At 35.6% G+C, this 27,795-nt stretch overlaps 1 protein-coding gene across 1 annotated transcript in view; it reads left to right on the forward strand.

The window, feature by feature from the left end:
- The window catches only part of RGS9 (regulator of G protein signaling 9), a 95,203-nt gene that overhangs the window by 42,679 nt on the left and 24,729 nt on the right, over positions 1 to 27,795 (forward strand). The window contains exons 10-12 of the mRNA XM_007482755.2: positions 11,422 to 11,451; positions 12,269 to 12,330; positions 23,958 to 24,071. Of these exons, the coding sequence (XP_007482817.2) occupies positions 11,422 to 11,451; positions 12,269 to 12,330; positions 23,958 to 24,071 (206 nt within the window). The remainder of the gene's footprint in view (positions 1 to 11,421; positions 11,452 to 12,268; positions 12,331 to 23,957; positions 24,072 to 27,795) is intronic.

Raw genomic sequence — 27,795 nt, forward strand, 5'->3', positions numbered from 1 at the left:
TATCTCTATTTTACAGATAAGGAAACTGAGGCTGAAAGAGAATAAGTGATTTACTAGGGTCACAGAGCTAGTAAATATCAAGGCAGGTTTCCTATTTAAGACTTCTTGAGTCCAAGTTTAGCACTCTAACCACCATGTCACTTGGTTGTTTCCTTAGCTAGAATTTAATAGCTAGCATTTATATGTATATATATTACAAAGCAGTTTGCAAATATTATCTCATTTTATTCTCACAGCAACCTTGGGAAGTAGGTACTATTATTACCCTCATTTTACAAATTAGAAAAAACTGTTCATAAAGTCTCTAGTTCGAGACTTGGATTTGAACTCAGGTTTTCCTGACTCCAAGTATAGCATTCTGTCCACTGTGCCATCCAGCTGCCATATTTTTCCATGCTTTCTATGCATATATATTTAAATTAAAAAAATATATAAAATTGAATTGGGACTGGATTTTGGTAACCCCAACTATAATATTCAGCCTGCTCATGAAATAGTGTTTATTAAAGTAGTAGAGTTTATTTAACATTTCTTTATTTAAAATTTAAATGTAGTTTTAAAAAATTATTTTAAAAAACCCAAATGAATGCCCTTACTTCCTGTCTTAGTAATAACTCTAAGATAGAAAGGCAAGGACTAGGCAAATGGGGTTAAGCGGTTTGTCCAGGATCACACAGCTAGACAGTGTCTGAGATCAGATTTGAACCCAGGTCCTCCTGACTTCAGACTTGGCTCTCTATCTACTGTGCCACATAGATGCCCTGAATGATCCTTTTTTCACCTTACAAACAAACGGCGCTCTCCTTGAATTAGAGTGGAGACATATGGATAGACCAGTTACTTCCACAGATTCGATAAGATGGGAATTGAATCTGAGAAGGAAGAGTGTAGTAGAAATCTTTTGGTCTCAGGATCCAAAGATGATCATTTCTTTGCTACCCCAAACCCTCTCACTATTTCAAATTCTGTTTTCATAGCAGCCCTTGTCAGTGTTCCTTGTCAGATAGCAGGTAATTGCTGTGTCCTTGTAAGCTTTGTTGCTATGGAAACTGAATTACTGAATAAAATGCTGTGCTGGGGTTGAGCTTTGCTTTTTCATAGATATCTGACAGCTCTGAAGTTCTCTCTGGTTTTGAGGAGGGGGAGGTCAGGAGGCAGCCATCACAATGCTCCTTCCAATAAGAGGAATGAGATCTGAGGATGAAGAGATAAAATAAAAAAGGTCAAGTACAATAATAATCTGTGTCTATGATGCAATTAAATGAAGATTTATTTATTAAGCATCTACAGTATGTGCTGTGCAAGGCACTTGAAGAGATGCAAGTTTTAGATAAAAGACAGTCTCTGTTGTAACAGAGCTTTTCCAAGATTATTTTGCATTTTATATATGCAGGCAGTGTGGTGTATGGTTATGTTTCTAGAGATAGAGACAGAGAAGACCTGGGTTCAGTTCCTGGTTCTGACATTTGGAGGTTTCATGAGTCATTTCATCTTTCCTGAGTCTCAGACTTCCCAACTGTAAAATGGGGATATAATATTTACATTACCTACCTTATAGAACTACAAGAGTAGTAGGGACATTTGTAGACTAGATTCTGTAGGAAGTTAAGGTTTTTATGTCTACTTGAACTTCTGAATATAGTGAGTCTGTCAATGATCCAGAAAAAGACAATTTGCTTGCTCTGTTTTTTTTTAAAATTAAGCTTTTCTTGAAGAAAAGGAAGAGGAGAAACCTCATTAGAAGGGGCAAGCAGTGGACAAGCTTATGGAGGTTTGTTCTGAGTATTTGCTTGGCATAGAGAAAACAGTATGAGTTCAGGTTTTGCTTTTGACTTGGTGCTATAAAGAGGTTCAAGGGAAAAGGATAAGAGAACATCCATGATGCTCAAACAGTTCAGATGTTGGCAACTCAAGCTTGAGGGTCAAATTGAAAGGAATTGAATTTTCCTTTACATCGTATGGTTTCCAACAATACAATGTAAAATAGTCTAAAATAATCTTAGAAAAACTTGATGATATCTGGGAGTCTTATATTCTAAGCCATCACCTTTTCTCTAATGCTAAACCAAAAGCAAAACCCCAAAACGAAACTGTCTGTTATGCTGCTTTGCTCAGTTCAAGTTTCTGGGCATTTCTTGTTCCTCCTTGAAAGACTGTCCTTCTCTCCTTTCTTTGGGATGATAGAGGAGTGGATACCTGTTTCCTAGGGCAGGAACCCTCTGGTCATTTCTAGAGTTTTGCAGATAGATATTGAGACTTTACTTCTACCCAAAGAAGCTGATCCCCAAATGCTCCTTGACATTAGGAAAATGCTTTGTGAATCCTAAGGTCTCGGAAAAATGTGAGTTATTATTATTATATAATATTTGTTACATGATACATATAATATATTATATAAATTACATAATATTATTATTTTGCTATGATTGGGATAGTGCATGGAATACTATATAGAATTCTGGCCTCAGGTATAGTAAAACCTGTGCCCAAGTTCATTTCTCATTTTATTTCATTTTGATTAATTTAATTTAATTTTATTTTTCAGTCCCAAGTTTTCTCTCTCTCCATCCTTTTCCCCTCCCATGGAGAAAGCAAAAAATAGGATATACCTTATACATGTGAAGTCATGAAAAAACTTATTTCTGCATTAGCCATGTTCCAAAAAACAAAACAAAAATAAAATGAAGAAAAATAAAGAAAGGAATTAAAATAATGTTTCCCTCTGTACACTGAGATCATCAGTTCTCTATCTGGAGGTATATAGCTTTTTCCATCATGAATCTTTTAGAATTACAATGTATCATTATATTTATCAGTTATCAACTCATATATACTGGCATGTAGCTTCCCAGTTCTCTAGAAATTTGGGTCATTGTATATTATAAAAATGCACAAAAGCTAAAACTTGGAAGACAAGTAAGAGTGTTCTCAAGAAGAAATGAAAAGAAAATGTCAGGGAGAAGTATTCTGCAAATAGTATGGATGATTCTTGTGCAATTCTTGTGGAATTCTTAAGTGCAATCATAAGACAGCAAAGAGTTTTTGACTTCTAGAATTATAGTCAGTCATCCTATGAGGTTATATATAAACATATATACACATGTATGTATTTATATATACATAATATATGTTCATATATATATATATATATGAATACATGTAAATACTTTCTTTGGGAAACTGTCAACTTGCACTTGAACCAAGATGGCAACAGCTACCTTTGGGCTTTATATATAACAATTTATTTGGCTGCTCCTAATAATAACCCCATACTGGTGCATTCTCCATTAACAATCAGCTATTAGTCTTTATTATTATTATAAAAGCTTTACCTTCCATCTTAGAATTAATACCAGGTATTGGTTCTAAGACAGACTAGTAGGGGCTAGGCAATGAGGGATAAGTGACTTACCCAGCTAGGGTCACACACCTAGCTGCCCCCCAGTAGCTATCTATTAGTTATCTATCACCAAAGACATTTATCTACTAGTAAGACAAATAGATACAAAGATGCTCCCTATGTAAGCCTGGAGTTCATTCTCCCACAAATATTCAAAGTATTCCTGGGGAGAGATGGCTCCAATTCTGATCGCATGATTGTAGTGTGTCATAGCTGTAGGATAGACAAATAACAAAGACAATTGACATTCCTTATCACTATAGGTCCTGGAAGTTCTTTTTCTCTTTTTATAGAATTTTCATGTAGCCTTCCTTGGATTCAAGATCTTTGTTGGGTGGACAGAGTGCCCAAGATCAATTCTTTTCCATAGATTGCTCTTTAGTTCAGAGGCTGGTTCCTTGACGCTTCTTTCTCTTTTGGGTGACCTTCTTTCTAGATCCATGTGTATTTTCTGTCTGTGCTGCTATTCTACTAACTTTTAGCATTAGGGGGAGAGGAGGAGAATTAAGATTAGGAAAATCCCTTTCCTCTTCTTGCCATTTTCTAGTTTAAGTCCAAGAACTTCTTCCATAATCTGCTCCAACTCTTGAACTCTGGATGGAATATTTTGCACTCTACTTCTAGATTCCAGGACATAGGGGAGACTAAGAGAGAGAAGTTTTGCCTTCCTCCATGCCACCTACAACTATTCTGATCTTTGACTGCTTCAAGCTCCTTAGGTCTTAGCTATTTAATGCACACAGAGCTAATTTTTCTTTTCTTGACTGAGAGAGATTTTCTCACCTCACAAAAGAATCAGAATGTGGACACATTTTATATATGCACTGAAACCTTATCATGTGTAATTATACTCTGACCACCCACTGAATTGGGGAGGAATTACATCCCCCTCACCCTTATAATTATATCAGTGAAATACTCTTCTGTGATTACCTTGAACCCATGCCTTAGAACTGGATAATGGGCCAACTAATCTAATCCCTTACCCAGAGAGTTGAAGGGGATTGCAGAGTGAAATCGAGGCATTTTTGGTAGGAAGGCAGCAAGGATATTATACCTTGAAATGTTCTGTCTTGGGACATAAGACATCAGTAGTCTCATAGAAATTTGGAAAGACAGTATATGTAGCTTGTTTTTTCCCCTCTCTGTCTCTCTTTCTCATCCTACTGAAGAGGTATCCTTCAGTGATAATCATCCACTCTCAGGAAAAGATTGCATGAGGATCACTTAAATATTTTTTTCTTCAAAATGACAGTGCTTATTGTTAGTTGAATGTCAGAAAATGCAGCTTCTGTGCTGAGAGCTGCATTAGTTATGGTAATGTTTGACTTGTGGTATGTTTTCCTTTTTGTTTACCCATTTTCTCTCTCTTTCCCACCAGCTATTTTTCTCTCATTTCTGTACTGTGACTTCTTGTGATGGCCCCAGTCTGTCGTGCAGTAGAAGGATGAAGAACTGTAATTCTCCTCCAAGCTGTGTGCCTTCCATAAACCTGGAAACCTTGCATTCTACCCTCTTTTCACTCTCAACTTCAGCATGCTTTTATCAGAAGCAGCAACTAAAGGGAAGTGGAGATGGAGATGAGGATTTATGAAATGTTTCATTCTATTGACCTTATCTTAGACTATGATTTGGTTTGATTGTTTCAAAACCATTTGTAAAGATGACTGGATTTGGGGGGATATGACCTGGTTCAAATCATAACTATCTCTGTGAAAAATAGACAAGCACTTAATTTCTTTGGACCTAAGTTTTCTCAATTATTTTTATTTTTATTTTATTATTTAAAAAACTCTTACCTTCTGTTTTGGAATCAATATTGTGCATTGGTTCCAAGACAGAAGAATGGTAAGGGCTGGGCAATGGGGGTTAAGTGATTTGCCCAGGGTCACACAGCTAGGAAGTGTGTGAGGTCACATTTGAACCCAGGACCTCATGTCTCTGTGCCTGGATCTCCATCTACTGAACTACCCAGCTGTCCCTGTTTTTTTTTTTTTGTTTGTTTTGTTTTTTTGTTTTTAAGGTAGATAGTAAGAATGCCTAATGATCTGGGTCTTGGATTTAAGTAGCCATTGGAAATGGAAATACACCCAAGATAGTTCAGGGGGTCCCTTTTTTTAGTTGGGCTTACTTTTGTCTAGAGTAGCAGGAAAGAAAAGTAGTCCAGTTAGATACATCCCTTGCTTTGATTTCAGTGTTTAATTCACCAGAAGATTAAATGATTGACATCTAAGACACATGAGATAATACAAAAAGACCTAAATATGAGTATCACATAGGATAGTGGATAGAGAGTTTATCTTGGAGAAAGGAAGATATGGGTTCAATTCTGATCTTTGACACATACTAGTTTCATGAACGCTGGAGAATCATTTAACCTTTCATGATCCTGGGCAACTCTTTAAGATTATAAATTATAAATTATAGCTGAATGGTCAATTTGCAAAATGGAGGAAGTATTTGAGGCTGGAAGCTCCTAGCAGTAATGAAATCACAGATCCAGACCTATATAAAAATGGATAATGCTGTATTCCTATGCTGGTAGAGGGCATGTCTCATCTTTCCTGACAATTTGGGCCATAAAATGATGGTGTCAGCACATGTACATAGATAGCATTACTATTTCCTGTTTAGATTGGTGCATTTTGGTAGGAGGTTTTAGAAGCTTTGCCGTATCCCACCTTTTAGAGATCTCTTTGAAAAGGAAAACATATGAGCTTTTAAAGGCCTCTAGAAAATGACTCATTATAGAAGGTGTGTGCATGTGGGAGGAAGTCACATGCTATGAAGAAGAATATTTGATTCCCATAATTGAAGTTTTAATTTCTTTAACTTGTCATCTGATGAATACAAATTAAGGCAAGGGAATATTTCCTGATCAACACTGAGGTTTTCTTGGGACAACTTTTTTTAGCTTTAAATTACATAGGAGGTAATTCTGATGAAGTCATTTAGAAAGGGATAAAAAGCTTTTCACTGCCCATAAGTTAACAGAAACTTAATAATACAAACATGACTGGCTTAAAAAAATTTTTTTTTAATTAGCAGGGAAAGAAACACCAATGACCCAAACTGAGAAAGATGAATACATCTTAACAAAGTAAAAAATTGCAATGAGATACCCAGGAGATACTTTTTAATATAGGACATGAAAAGACCCCACTTACTCACAATTACCCAAAAAGCCCACACCAAAGCAAACCAAAAACAATCCCAGATACAAAACCCTACCAGAATTGCAAAGGTAAATGAAGTAGATATTGTTTTTGCAGAAGCCTCTGATTAAGATCATTATGGTTATGGAAACAAAAATATTGGGCCAAAGGAAAACCACATGAGCTAGAATAGAAAATTATTTTCATTTTATATCACTTAAGAGAGTAGTGCTATTGGCTCACAAGTATAACTGTAGGGTGACATGTCTGAATATAAACTAAGGCACATTGAAGATTCATGGAAATATTTGCAGTTCTCTTTTGGTGATATCATTTTCAGAGAAAAAATATTATATTAACATCATTCTCTATAATTTAGAATTAAATCTTCCAGAAACAATTTCATTTAGCACCCTCCAAGTCATTTCTAACTGAAAGTGAGAGATGTTCAAACTGCCATAGTCCTCCATGCCTGCCATCATGGCTTTCTGCCCCAAGAAGACCTTGGGTAACATGAATTGGAATCCTGAACAAGGCAAAAATCATATTATATTAAAATACAGTTTGGAGTTACCATTCCAAGACACTGATCACTCATTTCCTTTTATCATTCCTTTTAAGAGAAAGTTCCTTCTTGTGATCTATCTACTTCTATGTCTATACTATCTATCTGTCTATCTGTCTATCTATCTATCTATCTATCTATCTATCTATCTATCTATCTATCTATCTATCTATCTATTTGTCTATCTAGACTTTAAGTCTTTTAGTAACAAATAAAAAATATGGCTCCACACTTTAGTAACAACTCTTAAGACAAAAGGGAAAGGGATAGCCAAACTGGGTTAAATGACTTGCCCAGAGTTACACAGCTAGGAAATGTCTGAGGCTAGATCTGCCTCCAGTCTTGGCACTCTATTTACTGTGATGAATATTTTAACCTTTAGTTTCAAAAAAGAAGACACTATTCTCAGTTGGGTCCTAGCACCAATCACTCCAGGTGGATGAGAGGCAGTGATTCCATCTAGTCAAGGGTTCAATCTGGTTATCACCTTTATTCAAGCTTCAGAGAAAGGCTGTACACTTTATTTTGTTTTCCTAAAGGGGAAGGTCTGAAAAAGGTTTTAGTATGGAGAAATAGTATTTCTTAATATTCTTGGAGAAATTAAAAAGGAGGTTGAAAAATATGCTTCCACAACTTTATAGCTCATTCATTCAAGGATAATTCTGATAGTTCTATCTTTGGCATTTTTGGGGGGTATGCATGAAATTTATACTCCTGGAAGCATATGATATCTTTCTCCCTTGATGGTACTGTTAAATGGAGAAAGCATTTTCTCTTTTTGCCATTCATATGATTCTTGAGATTTTAGGGAACTAACTTTTTCTATATATTTTGTTGATTTTATTGCAGTCTGAGAAATGGAATCATTCCATACCTTAGCATATAAGTTGATCTAAACTGGGTGAGAAATTTAAGCATATTATACTGCTATTTTATCTGTCCAATGCATAGGCATCTAGATCTGAAAAAAAAATCTCTCCTTTTGAAGAGCAGATAAACCCCAATTCTTTCCTGGATATGATCAATCATACCTTATTAGGCAGATCCAATATCTTTTAAGATTGCATATCTGTAAGTCTATCAAGTCTATAAGACTTACATTCTTTTCAGTCAGCAAATATTTATTAAGTAGCTACCATGTGCTGTGCTGACTGATAAAATATGTGCAAAACAATGCAATCTCCAATGTGTAATGATAATAGGCCCTGATAATCATAATAAAATATCTGAATTATTTAGATAGTGTAGGCTAGCCTTGTGTGTATGTATATTTGCCTTCTGTCTTAGAATCAATACTAAATAATAGTTCCAAGGCAGAAAAGTGGTAAAAACTCAACAATTAGGGTTAGGTGACTTGCCCAGAGTCTGAAGCCAGATTTGAATATATATTCTTTAAAAAAAATTGCTGACTACAGAAAGTGTTATCTGACCTAATAATTTATGTTGACTCTTCCCACATTCAATCAATCAAATCAATAAAAATACATTAAGTATACTCCAATGTGCCAGGTGTTCTGCTAAGTGCTAGAGATACACAGAGGCAAAAACCCTGCCACAAATGATTTATAAGCAGGACAAATAGGAAATAGTTGATAGAGGGACTGCACTAGAATCAAGAGGGTTGGGAAGAGCTTCTTATCAAAGATGGGATTTTATTCAGGTCTTGAAGCCAGAGAAGGCAGGAAGCATAGCTAAGAAGGGAAAGCATTCTAGGTATGGAGGATAGCCAGAGAAAATGCTTAGAGCAAAAATGAGGGTCTTGTTTATGTAACAGTAAGGAGGCTAGTGTCATTGAATTGAAGACTATATTATAAGAATGGTGGCAGCATGAGAGAGGAAAAGGTAGCATAATTGAGAATTGTTGCAATAGTGAAATTGACAGGCTTTGGCAACATATTGGATATAGGGGGGATTATAGATAGTGGGGGTTCAAGAATGGCTTCTAGCTTGTGAGTCTGAGCCCTGGGAGAATGGTTGTTGCCCTCTATAATAATAGGGAAGGTAAGGGGTGGGAGCATTTAGGGGGAAAGATAATGGGTTCCATTTTGGACCATGTTGAGTTTAAGATCTATTCTGGACCTTCAGTTCAAGATGTCTGAAAGGCATTTGGAGTTGTGACAGTTAGCAGAAAGGATGGGGCAGGATAAGTAGATGAGGGTTTTGAAGAATAGACAATATGTATGTTGAAGTCTTCTAGTATGAGGGCAGGAGTTGAGGGAGAGAGAAAAATTGTGAATCAGGTATTGAGGTATTCATACCTCATATTTTAAGGGGATAACCTGAAGGTGTGTAGGTAATGGCTACCAGCAGTAGTAGATAGCAATAACCTCAAAGGAAGAGAGGTTATTGACTGATGGAGGTAAGGAGAGAAGTGGCAATGGGAAGCAAGAAGCATTTCACTCTTTTATCCATTCCACTCTATTATTCATTTTGATAAGTTGACAGAAATGACTGATGGTACAGCCACTGGTGGAAAGGGTGGTCAGGGAAGTGCCTTCACTTTACCCATGACTTTCCTCTTTCCTCTGTTCCTCATCTTCCTAAATCAATAGCAAACAAATAATTTCTTATTGGTTTTGAGGGTATGAGCCAGCACTTAATTACCACGGTTGGCAGAATGAACTAAGTAAGCATTTTAAGGACTGCCAGAGGAAATAATTCAGGGTAACTACAGCAAAGTTCTTCAGGTTATGACTTTATTACTGGTTAAGCACTCAATTGAGAAGTGAAGTAGTAAAGTAGAGAGACAATGTCAGGAATATGGATTCAAATTTTGCCAAGTCACAACCTCAGCCAGCTCTCTAGGATTTATTCATTAAGTTACAACAGTCTCCAGACTAATACAATCACAGATCCTTGATGTTGGAACAAAATAAGTTCTAAGAATACAGATTTTAGAGTCCCTGAATTTTGAGGCTCATCCTCGAACTTCTGAATTAAAGTAGAAAACAATACCAAAGTCAAAAAACTAGGTCTGGAAAAATGATGCTGAAAGTAACTTTGTGTTTAATGGAATAGGGTGGCATTGGATCACCCAGTGCTTTGGGAATAAAGAAGAGGGTGAAAGCTTTTCTTGTTGAACTACAGGAATTCTTTGTTGATTTTAATGGGAGAAACAGGTCAGAAGGATCTTATTATTCGTACTCATAAGTTGAGCTTGTCATTTTAGGGTAAGAACTACTTCTTGGGGATAGTGTCATCTTGTGGATAATATTTAATGAGACTAGAACTAGTTTTAGCACAGCTTCAAGATAATGCTGACTGTAGATACCATGTATTTTTGAGTCTTTAAATTGCATAGTTAATTTTTGGGGGGAAATACTTGAATTTTCAACAATGTAGAACCAGTCATTACATATTTCCATGGAATAAATCCATTAATAAATTCATTCAGTATATGTCATTCAGTATAAGTATGTCAGGGTGATTTGATAGAGGACACATCTTATGTATGTATCCATCCATCTCTCTCTCTCTCTTTCTCAGGACTTTTAGCAAACTCTATCAATTTAGATGAGAAATTCCCCTGTAGTTTATGATTTTTGACAGTTGTCTAAAATACTAAAAGGTTTAATATCTTGCCCATGACCACACAATTAATATAGATCAGAGGCAGGAATTGATCCCAGATTTCTTTTACTCCACAGCTGACCCTTTTTCACACTATACTGACCTTTACATATATCTGAGTATAGAATTAAACAATGCATGTATAGAAAAAATATGATGTATAAACATAAATATGTACACATACATTTATGATACATATAGGTAGTTGCATATAGGATGCATAAACAGAGAAATAATAAAAACTCAAGCTCAAAGTTCCTTTTACTAGGCAGGATGGTATAGGCATAAGACTTAAGAGTTAGAAAACTTAAATAAGAACCTTGCCACTTACTAGCTGTATTGAATTTGTATATTTAACATTTCTGAGCCTCAATTTTCTTATCAGCAATGTAGGGCTAATAATACTATCACCAAGGTTTAAAAGACTGTATAAATACCAGCTATTACTATTGGTTGTTTCAGTTTTATGTTATAGATGCATCCATATACATTGTGGTGGAATAAAATCAACTCATACATAACCCTAAAATTCATTGATGGTACTGTTAAAATAATGGAAAATAATATTGGCAGATCAGATATATATCATATTTTTGTCACCCAGCTCTGCTGTAGTTTGGTGGGGAGGGAGGTTGGAGAGCTTCCATTATTCAGGTAAGGAAGAGATAAGCACTTTTTAAAGCAAAATTGTTTTGTTAATTGCTTAATGATTTTTGCCTTTTGTTTTACAGAAAGACACAATTTCTTTGATCAGAAAAGAGGTAATTATTCCAATAAACTCCAGTAAGATTTAATTTTGTATGTTACAAATTTGATAGACTTTGAAATAACTATCATATCTATCTACTGAAAGACACTGAATTTCCTATGGGTTTGATTTCTCATGTCTGAATTGGGCTGTCCTGCTATTTATAGACCTAGGACTGGGCCTTGCATTTTGTTTATTTTATGGTGGTTCTTGTTTTTCAACACTTCTTCCCCACACCTGCCTCCATAGACTTTTTCATAGTCTGTCCAGGGTAGAAAATTATTAATGGTCATCCCTAGATTTGAAGTACTTCCTCTAGGGGAATATCACACTTTTTTTGTTCCTGGGCAATGTTGACTGGAGAAGCAGATTGTGCTGATGGGGTGGAGTAGAGAAGGGAATGAAGACAGAGATAGTTTAATAACACCTTTAGAACCAGGAAGTGGTGAAGGTATCTGTTTCAGGCATTACTACTTCTGTTTTTGTTCATCATTGGAGTTTACCAATAATATATGAAAGAAAACAGTGCTTCAGAATTTATTTTCCCATCTCTCTGTTTAAGAATTTCTAGAGCATTTTTTATTCAGTGTCTTGTTTTTTAAGATTGATAAGAACCACTTATCCTGGAATTGGGAGTCACTCATCAACCAATGAAGACTACCTTCTGGTATTGATGAGGCCATCTTGGTGAAAGGGGAAAATATGAGTATATGAGCCTATGATTTGGGAGGGAACTGCTAGTCCATTAGAGGTGATTTGGGATCAAATACTGTCCAGAGAGATGGGAATGGTGGTGGTTGGACATCTTTTAATTTCTTTGTCCTTTACAGATCATGTACTACCAACAGGCTTTAATGAGGTCTACAGTGAAATCATCAGTCTCCCTTGGAGGGTATGTTACTATAATCATTCAGGTGAAGTCTTAAATAAGTGTTAAATATAAGTGGGTTGGCTGTATATATGTAAAGATATGACTGATCCATGTGTGGCATGGATCGATATCTGATCTGGGATCTATTCCACCTTTTCTCCAAGGGAAATTACAATTTAAAGTTCTGTGAGGAACAAGAGGAGAGCCTTGGCTGACTGCAAGCTCCTTTCAGCTATCTCAAAGAGGGGGTAATGGGTTAGAATTATATCTACTATACCTGAGGAATTTGTAGTCTAGAGGTTTGATGGAAAACATTTTAGAATAAAAGGTACTTTTCCTGCTCCCATAGATCACTGTTGCCAGCTTAGCCCTCTTCTACCAAATGCTAGTTACAAAAAACCATCATGAATAGCTAGAATATCCCTTCATTAAAAGTAAAAATCCCTTTCTGGGAATTGGGGAAGTAATACATTTTAAAATAGATCAAAGAATATGCAAGAGAGTAAATGAACTTTTTAACTAATAGTGAAATCAGATCTCAGCTCAACCAAAGATAAAGGAAATAATTTCATCAAGAGGAGCACTCTCTTAACAGTCTCCAGAATTGAAGGTGCTAGAAGTCAAAGGACATGGTCAAGAGCTACATGTTTGGTGGGATAGGAGATGTCTTGCCACCCTTCAAAAGTCGGCTTTTGCCTTTAACAATTGTCGCTTTTGAAGTCCTCCAACCATCTGAAAAAGTACTTTTTTTTTTTTTACTCATGTAGGCATATACCATCCCAGTTACTGAGTAGTGTTCTCTTAGAAAACCAGGAGTCATGAACCACAATACATACATGGTCACAGGGATGGTTTTAAAGGAATCGCCCAACCTGAATGGGAAGAAGTATTACAATAAGGTTGAAGGGAGATAAGAAATTGGTTCTACTTGACTAGTGACGGATTAGGCAACTCTGAGATTGATCATCTTGAAACCATGGGTCAGAACCTTGATAATTCAGTTTCCAACTCTTATCCAGTGTTTATCCCTCGTAATCAGAACTGTACTGGGCCAGGTCAAATGTTTTAAGGAAATTCCAAAATGTCTTTGGAGTCCATCTATATTTCCAGTTTTCATTTTAGAGTGGCTCATCAAGATAAGCTATTGACTACTGTCATCAAGCATTTGCAAAAGGTGCTGATAATAATTGTAGACATTTCAGAATCACAGAACATCAGAGTTGAAAGAAACCTCTAACAGATACACTGTGGTACAATCGAATGTAATGGACTTCTCTACTAGCAGCAATGCAATAATTCAGGACAATTCTGAGGGACTTATGAGAAAGAACACTATTCTCATCCAGAGAAAGAACTGTAGGAGCAAAAACACAAAAGAAAAACAACTGCTTGATCACATGGGCTGATGGGGATATGATTGGGGATGTAGACTCAAAATGATCACCCTCCTAGTGTAAATATCAATAATATGGAAATAGGTCTTGATCAATGACACATGTAAAACTCAGTAGAATTGAGCATTGGCTATGGGAGGGGGGTGTGAGGAGGGGAGGAAAGAACATGAATCTTGTAACCATGGAAAAATATTCTAAATTAATTAATTAAATAAAAGTTTCCAAATTTAAAAAAAAAAGAAAGAGACCTCTAGGTCAACCCATAACTAAAATGGAAAATTCTCTACAACATACTTGGAAAATGGTCTTCTAACTTTTTCTTGTAGACTTCTAGTTTTGAAAAACCCACTGTCTCCTGTGGCAGCCCATATAACTTTCTGTGGGAGCAGTACAAGAAGACCAGGGGCTTCCATGCACAAAGAACCCTAGGATATAAAACTTTTGGGTAGATAGGATGTCAGGGGCTTTCCATTCAGCAAAGCTGTGGAAATAAGCCCAGAACACCCCAGAATGCAAGGCCTCTGGGCAGCCATTAACTTAGAAGCAGTAAGACAAAAAAAGTAGTCTTTCCCCTTAGCTTGAACCAAACCTATACTCCTCTTCAAGTTACCAGATGTCCTGCCCAGAAACCACCAGGGCAAGAATTTCATGAAGAGTCTAGCTAGGGAGACACCCACTGAATTACTGAACCCAACTGGGCAATCATATATTGACATATTGATCCATTGCATATAGAAAACTTTTCCTGGAATCACTGCAGTAACCTATGTTCACTATCCTTACCTTGTTTCTGTATGTTTCTGTATGAAGATTATCTAATTCTTATACCTACGTCATTTTCCCATGAGGCTATTTCCAGAGCTTATCTTCTGCTACTTTCAGGTTTATAACAATTTACATTCATTATCTTATTTGATTTTGATAATAGATCTGTGATTAGATACTATATATTATCCCCATTTTATAGATTAGGAACTAGAAACTCAGAGAGATGAAATGATTTGTCTATGGTCCCACAACTAGTAACTATCAAAAGGGGAAGATTTTTACCTCGGCATATTTATGATGCTATTATAGGTCTGCTTTACATTTAAATGATCACAGCTAAACCTTTGACCCTCAATCTCATAGTGCTGATAGGCGCTCTTTGATATGACTGAATCTTTCTTTGTCATAATCTCCAGAGTTCCTTTCATGTCCTTCTGAGGGACATCATGATTTCCAGAGGATAAGTAATTAAAGGAAAAAAGTATTCTACTCAACAGACTTCTCAGCTCTGGAAGTTTTCTGGTCAGATAAGAACAGATTTGATTAACTCCTGTAGAGCCAGTCATAAAGTGACTAATCAAGTACTCATAGCATGTTAACATTTTTGGGGGAGGTGTAAACTATGATTTAAATTTCCTCTTGGAACATCTCTCTGCTCTTGAAGATCAGAAACTCATCTATAACTTTTTTTTTTAACCATTATCTTCTGTCTTAGAATTCATACAAATATCAGTTCCAAGGCTGAGCAGTTGGGGTTAAGTGACTTACCCAGGGTCACATAGCCTGAGGCCAGGTTTGAACCCAGGTCCTCCTAACACCATACCTGGTGCTCTATCCATTGAGCAATCTAGCCACCCCTTATGACTTCTGGTTTTAAAGAGTTTCCTAGGTGCTGAGAGATCAATGATGACTATTATCACAGAAACAGTAGTGAGTCCCAGTCAGTAGAATCTAGGTCTTCCTGAATCTAAGGCTCTTTTCTACTACTCCATGAATCTTCTCAATATCACAACATTATTAGGATGGAAAATGGTGATGCTTTCTTTCTGGAAAATCTTATCTGGCTAAGAATAACAGTCATCTACATAACCTTCCACTGTAGCCTTTCTTAACACTGTTCAGTAGCACTAAACAGAAAACAAATGGGCAAAAGAGAAACTTGTAAATAGTTTTTAGGCCCAGTGTCTGCTTTGAAAAAAAAGTTAAGGTTGCAGTTTATTTCCATTAGATTCTACTTGATTTCATTAGATCTTGGGTAGTAATTTAGTTCTTATTTTCTAGCTGTTAAGTGGAAAGAATATTGGCTTTGGAGCCTGAAGACAAAGGTTTGAATCTTGGCCCAGCCACTTCAAAGATGTGTGACCTTAGGCAAAGCACTTACATTCTCTGAATCCTTGTTTATTTATGTGCAAATTGAAAATGATAACATCTATATAATGGAGGGTCTAGGGTAAGGCACTGCCTAAATGTCAGATATTGATATCTGAAATTGAATAATGAGGTACTAAGAGGATTTTTAAAGCCAAAGAGACTGGCTACTCATTGATGGGATTTACTTCTCTATCCTCCCCCCAGGACCAGTATTTAAATAAAATAGCATATGTGATTCCCTAGATAATGTTCAATTAAATGAAAAGGCCTTAACCAAATCATAATCTCATAGTAGATATTTTTTTGATATCTTCTTTAGTGTGGTCACATGCCTTTACTTCTAAGCCACATCCTGTTGATTACAATTCTGTGACTTTGGTTAAACATTAGCACTGATCTCCAGGGTAATCATGATGACTCAGATTTATTTGAAGCTTCATAAGTGCTGTCCTCACAACATCTCCATGGGCTAGGTAATATAAATATTATTATCCAAATTTTATAAAGGAGGAAAGTGAAGTACCACCAGCTTAAGCAATCATAGTTTGGAAAAGTTGGAAATGAGATTTGAACTTAGATCTTCTGTGTCTTCTTTCCATCATACCACATTGAAAGTACAGATGACTCTCTCATGACTCACGGAATATGCAATGCGGTTTTAAGCTCTTTGCAGGCAGGGTGCTCACCCTTAGGTTAGGGACCTAAAAAATAATTTTTTCCACATGACCTAGCTGCCTGAAAATGTGTTGACTCAAAACCACCGACTTCATCTTGAGAAAATTTGTTTTTGCACAAAATCTTGGGGTTGAGTTTATATCTCAATTAAGTCACAGTGTTTATATGAATGGTCAAAGTGCCTAGATCTAGGCATTCTTCAATGTGCTGTTTGAGCCTTAGTCTATCTACTCCTATTGTATGGTTGCCATTGGTGCTGGTTAGTCGACAAGCATTGCCATTGCTTCTTGTTAATAGTTGATTGCCATTGGTGCCTGCTAATGACCAAGTTATTAAAAACTGATCTTAGTCCAGAATGTTTGAAAGATGAGCTGAGACTTCCAGTGAAGATGGTTATATGGAGAATTGTAGAGAAACTGATTTCATTCACATAAATTCCAGCACAAATCTGAAAATTGCTCCAGAAAGACCAATAGAAAGGGAACCTAAACTAAATGGAAGTAAGCTCCTTCCCCCAGTTAAGAACTGCATGACAAGTTGCCAGTAGTGGCTGGTAGAGGAGTCAGACCAGGGAAGCCAGCATAAACTCTAATGAATGGGTCATAAGAAGCTGGTATAAGTAAAGGAACCACATGAGGAAAGGAGCTTCTACAAAGGGACCCCAAACCAACTGAGCAAAGGGGTCACAAGCCTCCGTGAGCTTGTGGAGATATGAAGCTAGATCTTGACCCTGGACTATTTAAAATAGAATTGAAGGACAGTAATTATATGTCATTACAGAGGGAGGCAGGGCCAAGGCTCTGTACTCTTTGGAGCACTGAGAGCCATAGTAGGATACAAGTCAGACCTGTGACCCGTGCCAGTGCAAGAGGGTGCTATACACAAAGCCTGTGACTAGCTTGATGTCCAGAATCCAAATGGGGACTTTTAGGGCGACAGCAGAGTAACCAGCTTCCAGCTCCTCATTAGAGATCATACAAGGAGAAGCCAGTTTTTTCAAAAAAGGGATAAAGAAAATAAAAAACAAAAATTAAATTTGAAATTATCAATAAAGGAGTTAAAAAAGGAAACCCAAATGAAATAAGCTATTTTCAGCTTTTTCTTTTTAAAAATTATATTGATTAATAGCAAAAAATTAAGAACTCAGAACAAATAAAGAAATTACATTATTAGAAACTATTCTTTTTAATTATATGCTAGCTCAACTGATGACAAATACAATTAGTAAATACTTACATAGTTATAAAATACTAATATTAAGAGAATAAGAAATAGAAACTTTAAATAGCTCAATCCCAAAGCAGTTTGAATAATTCATAAAGAAACTCCCAAAGAGGGGGAAAAACTATAAGACCAGATGATTTTTAAGTGAATGATATCAAATATCAAAAAACAATTAGTTTTCATATTATATAAATTGTGAGAAATAGGAAATGAAGGGGTCCTGCCAAACTTCTACCACCAAATAAATATGGTCCTAATATTTAAGCAGGAAAATATAAAGCAGAGAAAGAAAACTACAGACATAATGTCTAATGAATATTGATGCTAAAATATGAATAAAATAACAAAGAGGCTATAGCAGCATAATTTTTAAAAGTTTAGATAGTATGATCAAATATTTATACTAGATATGAAAAGATTTAATATTTGGAAAACCATAATAAAAAATAATAAAGTTGGTAACATGCAAAACAGTTTTTCTCACTGGTAATTCTCTAGAATTCTGTGACCTTTTGTGCTAACATCTCAAAAAAAAATTAATGAAATCTACAGTACCATAAGTACTTTTCTTCTTTTTGTGGATATATTGAATGATTAGTTAACACCAAACTTGAAGCCAGCAGTGGTCACAGACATTTTAGCAGGAAGTTTATCTGATTTTCTTTTTCGCTCTAAGCTAAGTTGGACTTGGGACTTAAAGGACTTGCATTCTACTTTGGGCACATCATTACAACACAAAACTTGAGTTTTAAAGGCAAGAAAAGAAAACATGCAACACATGCATGGGGAGTTCTTACAGCACAGGGTGAACAAGACCAGTGCAGTGTCTATAGGATGCAAGCTATTCCACAAACCTGTGTGCATTGTACTGCTCATTTTTAACCTCTACTGCTCATAGCCACGAATGTGTACAGTTGCCAATGCAAAAATAAAAATTCTGTTATTCATAAAATCACATGAATGCTTTGAGTCACAAAAGTTAAATGTGGGAATGTTGAAGACTGACTATGTATGGTGAATTGATATAAGACCAAGAGTCATTCCCCAAGAGGCAAAAGAAGAAAGGCAAGCCATCATCAATGATATGAAAAAAACAACTCTAAATCATTAATAATAGGGGATTGGCAAACCTGACAAAAACAGAAAATGACATTTTTGAAGAGACTTTTCTAAGAGGACAAACACATTAATGTTCTGTTGGTAGAGTTATGAAGTAGTCCAACCAGTCTGAAAAGCAATTTGGAACCATGCCCTACAAATCACTAAATTGCCCATACCTTTTGAGCCAGCGATACTATTTCCTGGTATGCATTTACCATTCATTGCCTCACTGCCTTCTCCCTGAAAATGATCAGAGAATAAGAAAAAGGACTTATATGTGCAAAAAATATCTATAATAATCAATTTTGTTGCAGCCAAGAAATAGAAAAAGTGAGTGCCCTTTGGGGAACAGCTGAAAAAATTCTAGCATATTAATGTAATGAAGTATTTGGAGAAACCTGGGAAGATTTGTATGAAATGATGAAGAGTTAAATAAGCAGAACCAAAATAATTACAATACTGTAAAGGAAAACCCTTGTGAAAGACTTAACTATGATCAGTGAAATGACCAGTCACAACTCCAAAACACTAATGATGAAACATACTCTCTTCCCTTTGGCAAAGAACTGATGTACTAGAGGTACAGAATGTGGCATACATTTTCTGACAGACAACATATGGATTTGTTTTACTAGACTCATATGGAAGGGCTTTTACTTTTGGGGGAAGAGATAGAGGATTATAATGCCATAAAAGTAACTAAAACAAGTAAAATAATGAATTTTATTTATATAATAAACCTTAAAATTTTTAAATCCTTAAAAATTTACAGTATTTCCATTTTCTATAATAATAAATTTTACATAAATTGGCATTAAACCCAGAATGCTAATATCTTATAAGGCAGGGCATTTATTTGTGGGGGAAGAGAGTTGCAGTGAAATTTATTCATATATAATAAATATTGAAGCAGTTTGGTGGTGCAATGGTTAGAGCACTGAACTTGGAATCAAGAAGACTCATTTTCCTAGGTCAAATTTGGCCTCAGACCCTAGCTGTGTGACCTAGGGCAAGTCACTTAACTCTGGGTTACCTCTGTTTCTCATTTATAAAGTGAGCTGGAACAGGAAATGGCAAACCATTCCAGTATCTTTGCCAAGAAAAACCCAAAATGGGGTCATGAAGAATCAGACACAACTGAAAATGTCTGAACAAAAAAACCTCATAGTTTTTCACTTATATGCACATTTATAAGCTAATATTCAGTATTATTATAATATTCAGTATGCTCCTCTTGGTTTTAGTCATATATTTTCCATGATTTGTTATGAATTCACAAGCTTTTTACAATATTTTTTCATCCTTCATTATGAAAATATACACCATTTGATATTAAGTGTACCTTTAATAAACAGTTCATTTCTCTAAATCTAGCCTTTATTATAACTAATCATCAATGATAAGATTAAAAAAAAAACCTGACCTTCCACCTTAGAATCAATACTGTGTATTGGTTCCAAGGCAGAAAAGTGTAAGGGTGAGACAATGAGGGTTAAGTGACTTGTCCAGGGTCATACAGCTAGGAAGAGTCTGAGGTGAGATTTGAACCCAGAACCTCCCATCTCTAGGCCTGGCTCTCAATCCACTGAGCCACCCTGCTGCCCCCAATAAGATTTTCAATAGTATTTAAGCAGAGGTATATTGGAGTCAGCTCAGGTTGACTTCTGAATACTTAATTGATAGAGAGCTAATTAAAAATGGAGAAATAAGCTTTATTTAATTTCATCTGGTTAAGATCAAATACCTGTACCGGTCTGGTGTCAGCAGAAGCACTCATACATGACCACTGCTGTCACAAGATGAAACCATGTCAATGTTATTGTTCATCTCAAGTAATATGCCTAATACTGCAGGAGGGGAAGAAAGGTATGTGTAAAAAAAGGGGAAGAAAAGAAAGAAAACCTTATTAGTGAATCACTAAAAATAGAGAGGTGAGCAGAAGAAAGTTGTGAAAAAGATAAGCAAGAAAAATGCCAGAACGACTATATCATATTTGAAATATACCCTCCTCCAGAAAAAGAAAATCCCCGAACCTAATCCTAGGCCATACATTGTGAAGATTAAAGTTTTCACATACAGTCTCCTTTCTCCCCCATCTTTTATGTGCATAGGAAAATGTTCCTATTTGTTGATGTATTACAAGTTTATAAAAATAAAAAGGAATGAAAAATTGAGTTTAGCCAGCTGTGAATTTCAAATACCAGAGATTTATTTTTTCCAAGGGAGGAAAATGTTTAAAAATACTTATAAAATATTTGCAAAAAGGACTGGTGTGGGAAGGTGGCTCATCATCTTCTCCTCTGCTTTAAAGATAACAGACTCATTTCTTATAATAATTGGCAAACTCAAAGAACTTCAAATCACAGTATCAAGAAATAAGCTATCCTCTGAGGTCTAGCTGATCTTTCACTGCTCTGTTTATAATGGGTAGGAACTGAAGTCAGGGCACAGCAACTTTACTCATTCAACAAGGTTTAATTGAACTTCTTCCCACACAATTCCTAAAATTGTGCTGAGAGTTGTTACCAGAAATGGTAATATAATTAACCTTTTCATTTGGCTAAGCAACCAGGGCCATTGTTAACTTGAGGTTCACTTATATGGCACAAAATCAACTGTGTTTAAGTCAGTATTACCATTTAATAGCACAGGTTGAGAGAGAAGGGAAGAGAGAACATTTTTATGAAAGGGAACTATATAGGTTGTTTCTAAAGTCTGTGCGCATTGTTAATCTTTAGCAACCTTAGATATAAAAGCGATAGAAGAACACTCCAAATGCCATCTAAAAATGGAAGTTTATTAAAAAAATTTTGGGGTAATATTAATTTTTTAAAAAATTGACTTCCAAATTCTTTTCCTCTCTTATTCATTGAGAAAGCAAGCAATATAATCCTCGTTATTTCCATATTAGCCAGGTTGGAAAAAAAAAGCAAGAAAAAATAAAGCAAAAAAAAATGCTTTCATCTGCACTGAGTTCATTGCTTCTCTCTCTTAAGGTAGATGGCATTTTCCATCTTGAGTCCTTTGAATTGTCTGGGATCATTATATTGACTGAAGTAATTAAATCTTTCACAGTTGATCATCCTTAACAATATTGCTGTTACTCTGTACAATGTTCTCCTGGTTGTGATCACTTCACTTTGCATCACTTCATAGTCTTTCTATATTTTCTGAAACCATTCCCCTGGCCATTTTTTATAGCACAATAATGTACCATAGCAATCATATAAAAAGTTAATTCTTTAAGTCTGAATATATTAGTGTTGACCATTTAAGATACTAATCCTTTTTTTTTTTTTTACAAAAATTACATTAAAATTTATTTTTTTTAATTTTTATTTAAAAAAAAAAACCCTTACCTTCCATCTTGGAATCAATACTGTGTATTGGTTCCAAGGCAGAAGAGTGGTAAGGGCTAGGCAATGGGGGTCAAATGACTTGCCCAGGGTCACACAACTGGGAAGTGTCTGAGGCCAGATTTGAACCTAGGACCTCCCATCTCTAGGCCTGACTCTCAATCCACTGACCTGCCCCCTAAATTTTTTTTAATTAAAAAATTTTTAATTTACAAAAATTTACAAAAAAATTACAAAATTACCAAAAATATCCTTTTTAAAACATCTTTCTACAAAAGCAATTCATGAAATTATTGAGTAGCAACTGAAAATTGGTTTGGAAAATGTATCACAAGTAGATGGCAGTTATGTTGAAGGTTAAAAACAATTAAATACTATTGATTTCAACTGTTGTATGTTATGTACACCTGAAGTTATTAAATTCGGGGGAGAACATTGTAACCACGCTATCAGTTCTGTGGTTACCAACCCTAAAGACTGCTTTAGAGGTGATACTTGTAATGATTCAGGCCAGGACATGTGAACTTCAAGTTACTTTTTCATGCATAGATTGGAATCAAGTCTTAAGATCTTGGTTCCTCTGGTGACAAATGGCAGACATTTTCCAGGTAGTTGACTGCATCAGGGATATCATCCAAGACCATGGAGGAAAGTTCTTTGTATGAAGTTTACTGACCCTTGAAAAGATGATTTCAAATTCCTTAGTATAGTGACTTAAAGTGTATTGGTAAATGTTTAACAGCTGGTTCTGAAAAAAAAAAATGTATCCATGACACAGTTGTAAACTTGATCTGCATCATTAATATTTTCTATGCCAATTTCTTAAAATCTAAACAATCAAAACAATGCATCAAGTCTTGATTTGTACTATTTGTTCATTTCTGAGATATAAAAGTGCTCTCAGTGAAAATGTAGCTATCTTTTAGCTATCAAAAGATAGTTCCAGCTGGGTCCAGCATACCTCTGACACTAACTATTGAGAAAGCCATTCACAGGTCCTGTGACAGTCTTATTGTGAGTTTATATTGATAAAGGGGAAAGAAAAGTAGTAAACAATTATTAAGTGCCTACTATGTACACAGCACTGTGCTAAGGACTGAGGATATAAAAAAGAGGCAAAAGAAAAACCTTGCTTTTAAGAAGCTCACAATCTAATGGGGAAAAATATAACAAAGCAAGTTATTTATTGGATAAGTAAGAAATAATTAATAGTGGAAAGGGGAAAGAGTTAATAGGGGTTGAGAAAGTTTCCTGCAAAATATGAGATTTTAGTTGAGACTTAAAGGAAACCAAGGATTCAAGAAGGCAGAGTTGAAGAGAGAGGGCATTCCAGACCTGGGGGACAGCCAGAAAAAATTCCCAGAGCAAAGTGAAGGAGTGTCTTGCTTATAGTAACCTACACTTTGTCAAAGTATTGATGGAACCACATGAATGGTGAACTTTTAAGAAAACAGGATTATTTTCTTTTTAAAGTGTAACACACTTAAAAATAATGGTTTTATTGTTGTTTTCTTAAATTAATGTCATCTCCTCTATTACCTCCTTCCACCCACCCCGTGACCAATAAAACCCTCCCTGGGAATAAAGAAGTATTGTTAAGCAAAATAGCATTTTGGTCACATCTGCTATGGTGTATGCTTCATTCCATACCTAGAGTCCACCAACTCTGCTAAGAGAAGGGAGAGATATTTCACTGTTGATTTTTTAGAGTCAAGCAGAGTCACTACATTGATCAATTTTCTTTTCATTTTCTTTTCAGAATTGTGAAGTACAGTGAACAATTCTCTTCCAATGATCCCATCATGTCAGGATGTCTCCCTAGCAACCCTTGGATAACAGATGATACCCAGTTCTGGGAACTAAATGCCAAATTGTATGTACTAGACATTATTTTGACAAGCAAAACTCAAATATTCTTGTGTACTTCATATATTATTATTTTTTTAAAGCCCTACCTTCTGTCTTGGAATCAGTGCTATGTATTGGTTCCAAGGCAGAAGACTGGTAAAGGCTAGGCAATGGGAGTTAAAGGACTTGCCCAGAGTCACACAACTAGACCAGATTTGGACCCAGGACCTCGCATTTCTTGGCCTGGCTCTCAATTTACTGAACTACCCAGCTGCCCTCTACTTCATATATTATTAAGAACAGAAGTTCCCAAACTTTTTCAGCTAATGGTTCATTAATATCTCAGTATCTCAGTGATTTTTTTTTTATGGAACCCTTAGGCCAAAAGAAATATTAACACTTCCATTTATTAAGTAACTAGGTTGAAAATTTAAAATATTCCTTCATGCTGCTATGATATTGCTGCTATGAGAATTAAAATTAATATAAAATAACTTAAATATTATATTTATAAAATATATTAAAATAAAAACTAGAGTTAAAAAGGACCTAACTCAAGTGATGATCTCAAGAAAGAAGAAAAAGAAGGAGGAATCCAAGAAAGTTATAAACAATCAAGTAAAGAGGCATGTAAATGAAGGGGAAAGGATGCTGGGAAATACAAAAGGAATTCTGGGGAATGTAGTTCAAAGGTAGAAAATTTCCACTTGTACATTGCCTACTCCAGAGCACCAGGTTGCACAGTTTGGAAACGAAGGTTTAGACTATCAACTTCTACTAGGCTTGGAGTGGGGAGAACTGAGGTTCAAATCTGGCCTCAGACACTTTCTATCTGTGTAACCCTGGGCAAATCACTTAAACTTATTTGCCTAACTGTTGCCCTTCTTTTTTTAGAGTTGTTACTAAGATTGAAAGTAAGATTTTTTTTAACCAAAAATTTATAACCTTCTGAAAATCATGGACTCCCTTGCTTTAATAATTTTACTAATCAGTTTATGGTTGTAATAATTAAAATTATGAGGCTAATAGTAGCTTAATAACTTTATTAAATCAAAGTAATAGGAGTGGTAAAGAGAGGGAAAGGTAGAAAAGAGGGAGAGAGATACTTAGCTTTCTAATCTATTGGCCCCCATGCTGGGCTTCTGACAAGGGTTCCTCCAGCCTCCACACTACAGCCAGAAGACCCCAAAGACCACCTGGTCTTCACTTACAAGCTCTTTTCTTCACCCACTAGTTCTCACATGTCACATCTCAGGAGTCAACCATAGGTTTTTAATTTGCCTGGGCTGCCCAGGGTGCAGTGCCTATGGAATCAGTTTCATGTCTTGTTGGCTACTTTGTTCTTTAACTTCCTTTCTCTGAGGGCTTATCTATACCAGAATTTACTCAGTGGTCTTTGACTGAGAGACGATGTTAAAAAAGACGATATAATGGAGAGAGAAATTTGCTTCCAACATGGTGTTCATAGTTCCATAGATTTAGAACTGGAAGGAACCTCAGAAGACTCGCCACTTATTCCACTTAGAAAAGTTGTGATTTACCCAAGATCACACTGGTAGTTCTTGTGGTTCTATTGGTATTTTAAATTAGTGAATTTAAAATTGGTATGATATAGTAGCACAGTACTATTATTAAAATAATATATTAATAGACATAAATATAATATATTATTTAAATAAATAATAATAATAAACAATAAACCACCCTTATATTTAGTCTTAGCATCAATTCTAAAACAGAAGAACAGCAAAGACTAGGTAATTGGTATTAAGTGACTTGCCCAGGGTCACATAACTAGGAAGTGTCTGAGGCCAGATTTGAATTTAGGAAGATGGATGAGTCTCCAGGATTAGCACTCTATCCACTATGCCACCTTTCTATTAAGTGTCTGCTGCACACAATATATTGTTCTAGGCAATAATCTCTACTCCTAAGGACCTTACAGCCTTATAGGAAGATAAGATATTTATAAAAAGATTTGATACTGGTTAAAACAAAACAAAATGAAACTTAGAAGTCAACATGAAGCATTAATAAGAGATTAGGGTAGAAATTCACAGGTGAAAATAAAGGTTCATCTGTTATAGGTACCTTAAAGCCCAATTAGAGCATTTTTCAGTGATGGGATTTATAGATGGAATTATCTACAAAAAGAGGGGGCTGGATTAGATTATTTCCAAAGTCCCTTCTAGTCCCAACTCCTATGAACACAGAGATACTTTGATGTTAAATATTTCAGTCTCCTAAGGGCTATTATGTATCTCCTGAGCTCTTCAGCCATCAAAAGGAAATTGTATTGTGAAAAACACTGTTCAGTGTTATTTCGGGAATGGTCATTTAATAGGGCTTGTAACTGGGACATGATAACAGCATCTACCTCTATAATAAATAGCTGTATGACATCAGGCTGGCCAAGCACTTTGCTTTCAATTGGGTGAAGCTTTGGGGGCAACTGAAATCCATGGGAAAATAGTAGGCAACACACTTTTTGAAAACTTTTCCTACGTTGAAATTGTAGAACCTGTGGAATTCCTGAGGATGGAGATACTTTTTATTTTTGTGCTTCAAGCATCTAGCACAGTGCTTAATAAATATTTATTGAATTGGATTTAATTGAACATTGCCTTTGGTGCAAGTTAGGAGTTGAGGGAAAAATTAAAATGCCTTCTTAGTAGGTGAACATAAAATGACTAATCATATTAAGAAAGTGCTGAGATATAATAGGGACCCTGAAAAACCCCAAAGGAAATCTACATATCTCCACAGAGTTTCTCCCATTTCTCCTGGTTTCAGTTCCTTGGAAATTCAATTTTGCAACTTATCTGGCCAATTGCAAGTTATTTGAAAAGCTCTAAGATAAGGGGGAATGAGGATGATCATTCACAATGCAGTATATAGCGATATACACTTAGTTTATATATATATATACTAAGTATATATAATATATATATTTAGTCTGCTTAGTTTGGCATGGAGTCCTTAGCTTCTCAGAGTAGTAGAGAGAGATTTTCATGGAAAGACTGAGGCTAGGGGATAGCTAGTTGGATCCATGAGTTGAGAGCCAAGTCTAGAGACCTGGGTTCAAATTGGACTTCATATACTTCCTAGCTGTGTGACTCTGGACACCCCACCCCCTCTCCCCCACTGCTTAACCCTTATTGCTCATCTAATACTAAATACTATAATATATATTTATAAATATATATACTGAAATACATATATATATAATAATGTACTGATATAAATGTAAAATATACATATCCTCCCTTACATTAAATCAAAGTAGTCTGTCTTTCAATTTGGTTCATATAACTTTGGAAAACTGAAGTGGAAATTTGTATATAAATATATATATGTATATATATACAGTATATATAGTATAATCAATATTAAAACACACTATTAATTCTAAGATGGAAGGTAAGGGTTAAAAAAACGGACTGAGGATAAAGTCTGCATAATTTTGGGTGGATAGGTATGGAAAAACTGGAAGCATTATTTGATAAAGCTGTGAGGAGCCAAAGAACAGAAAGGGTTGGGTAAAAAAAAAAAAGGTGTGTGAAACACTGTATGCCAATGCCACTATTTGCTTTCAGGTTCTCATACTTTTGGGTCAAATTTATTTTGGGACAGGGAGAAACTTTCTCTAGGATGAGATCACAAGACCATTGATTTAGAAATAGAGTGATGCTTAGAGATGATCTAGTTCAACCCTGTCATTTTCCAGAGAAAGAAACTGAGTCTCAGAG

Source organism: Monodelphis domestica, chromosome 2 (genome assembly GCF_027887165.1).
Source record: "Monodelphis domestica isolate mMonDom1 chromosome 2, mMonDom1.pri, whole genome shotgun sequence".
Classification (NCBI taxonomy): domain Eukaryota; kingdom Metazoa; phylum Chordata; class Mammalia; order Didelphimorphia; family Didelphidae; genus Monodelphis; species Monodelphis domestica.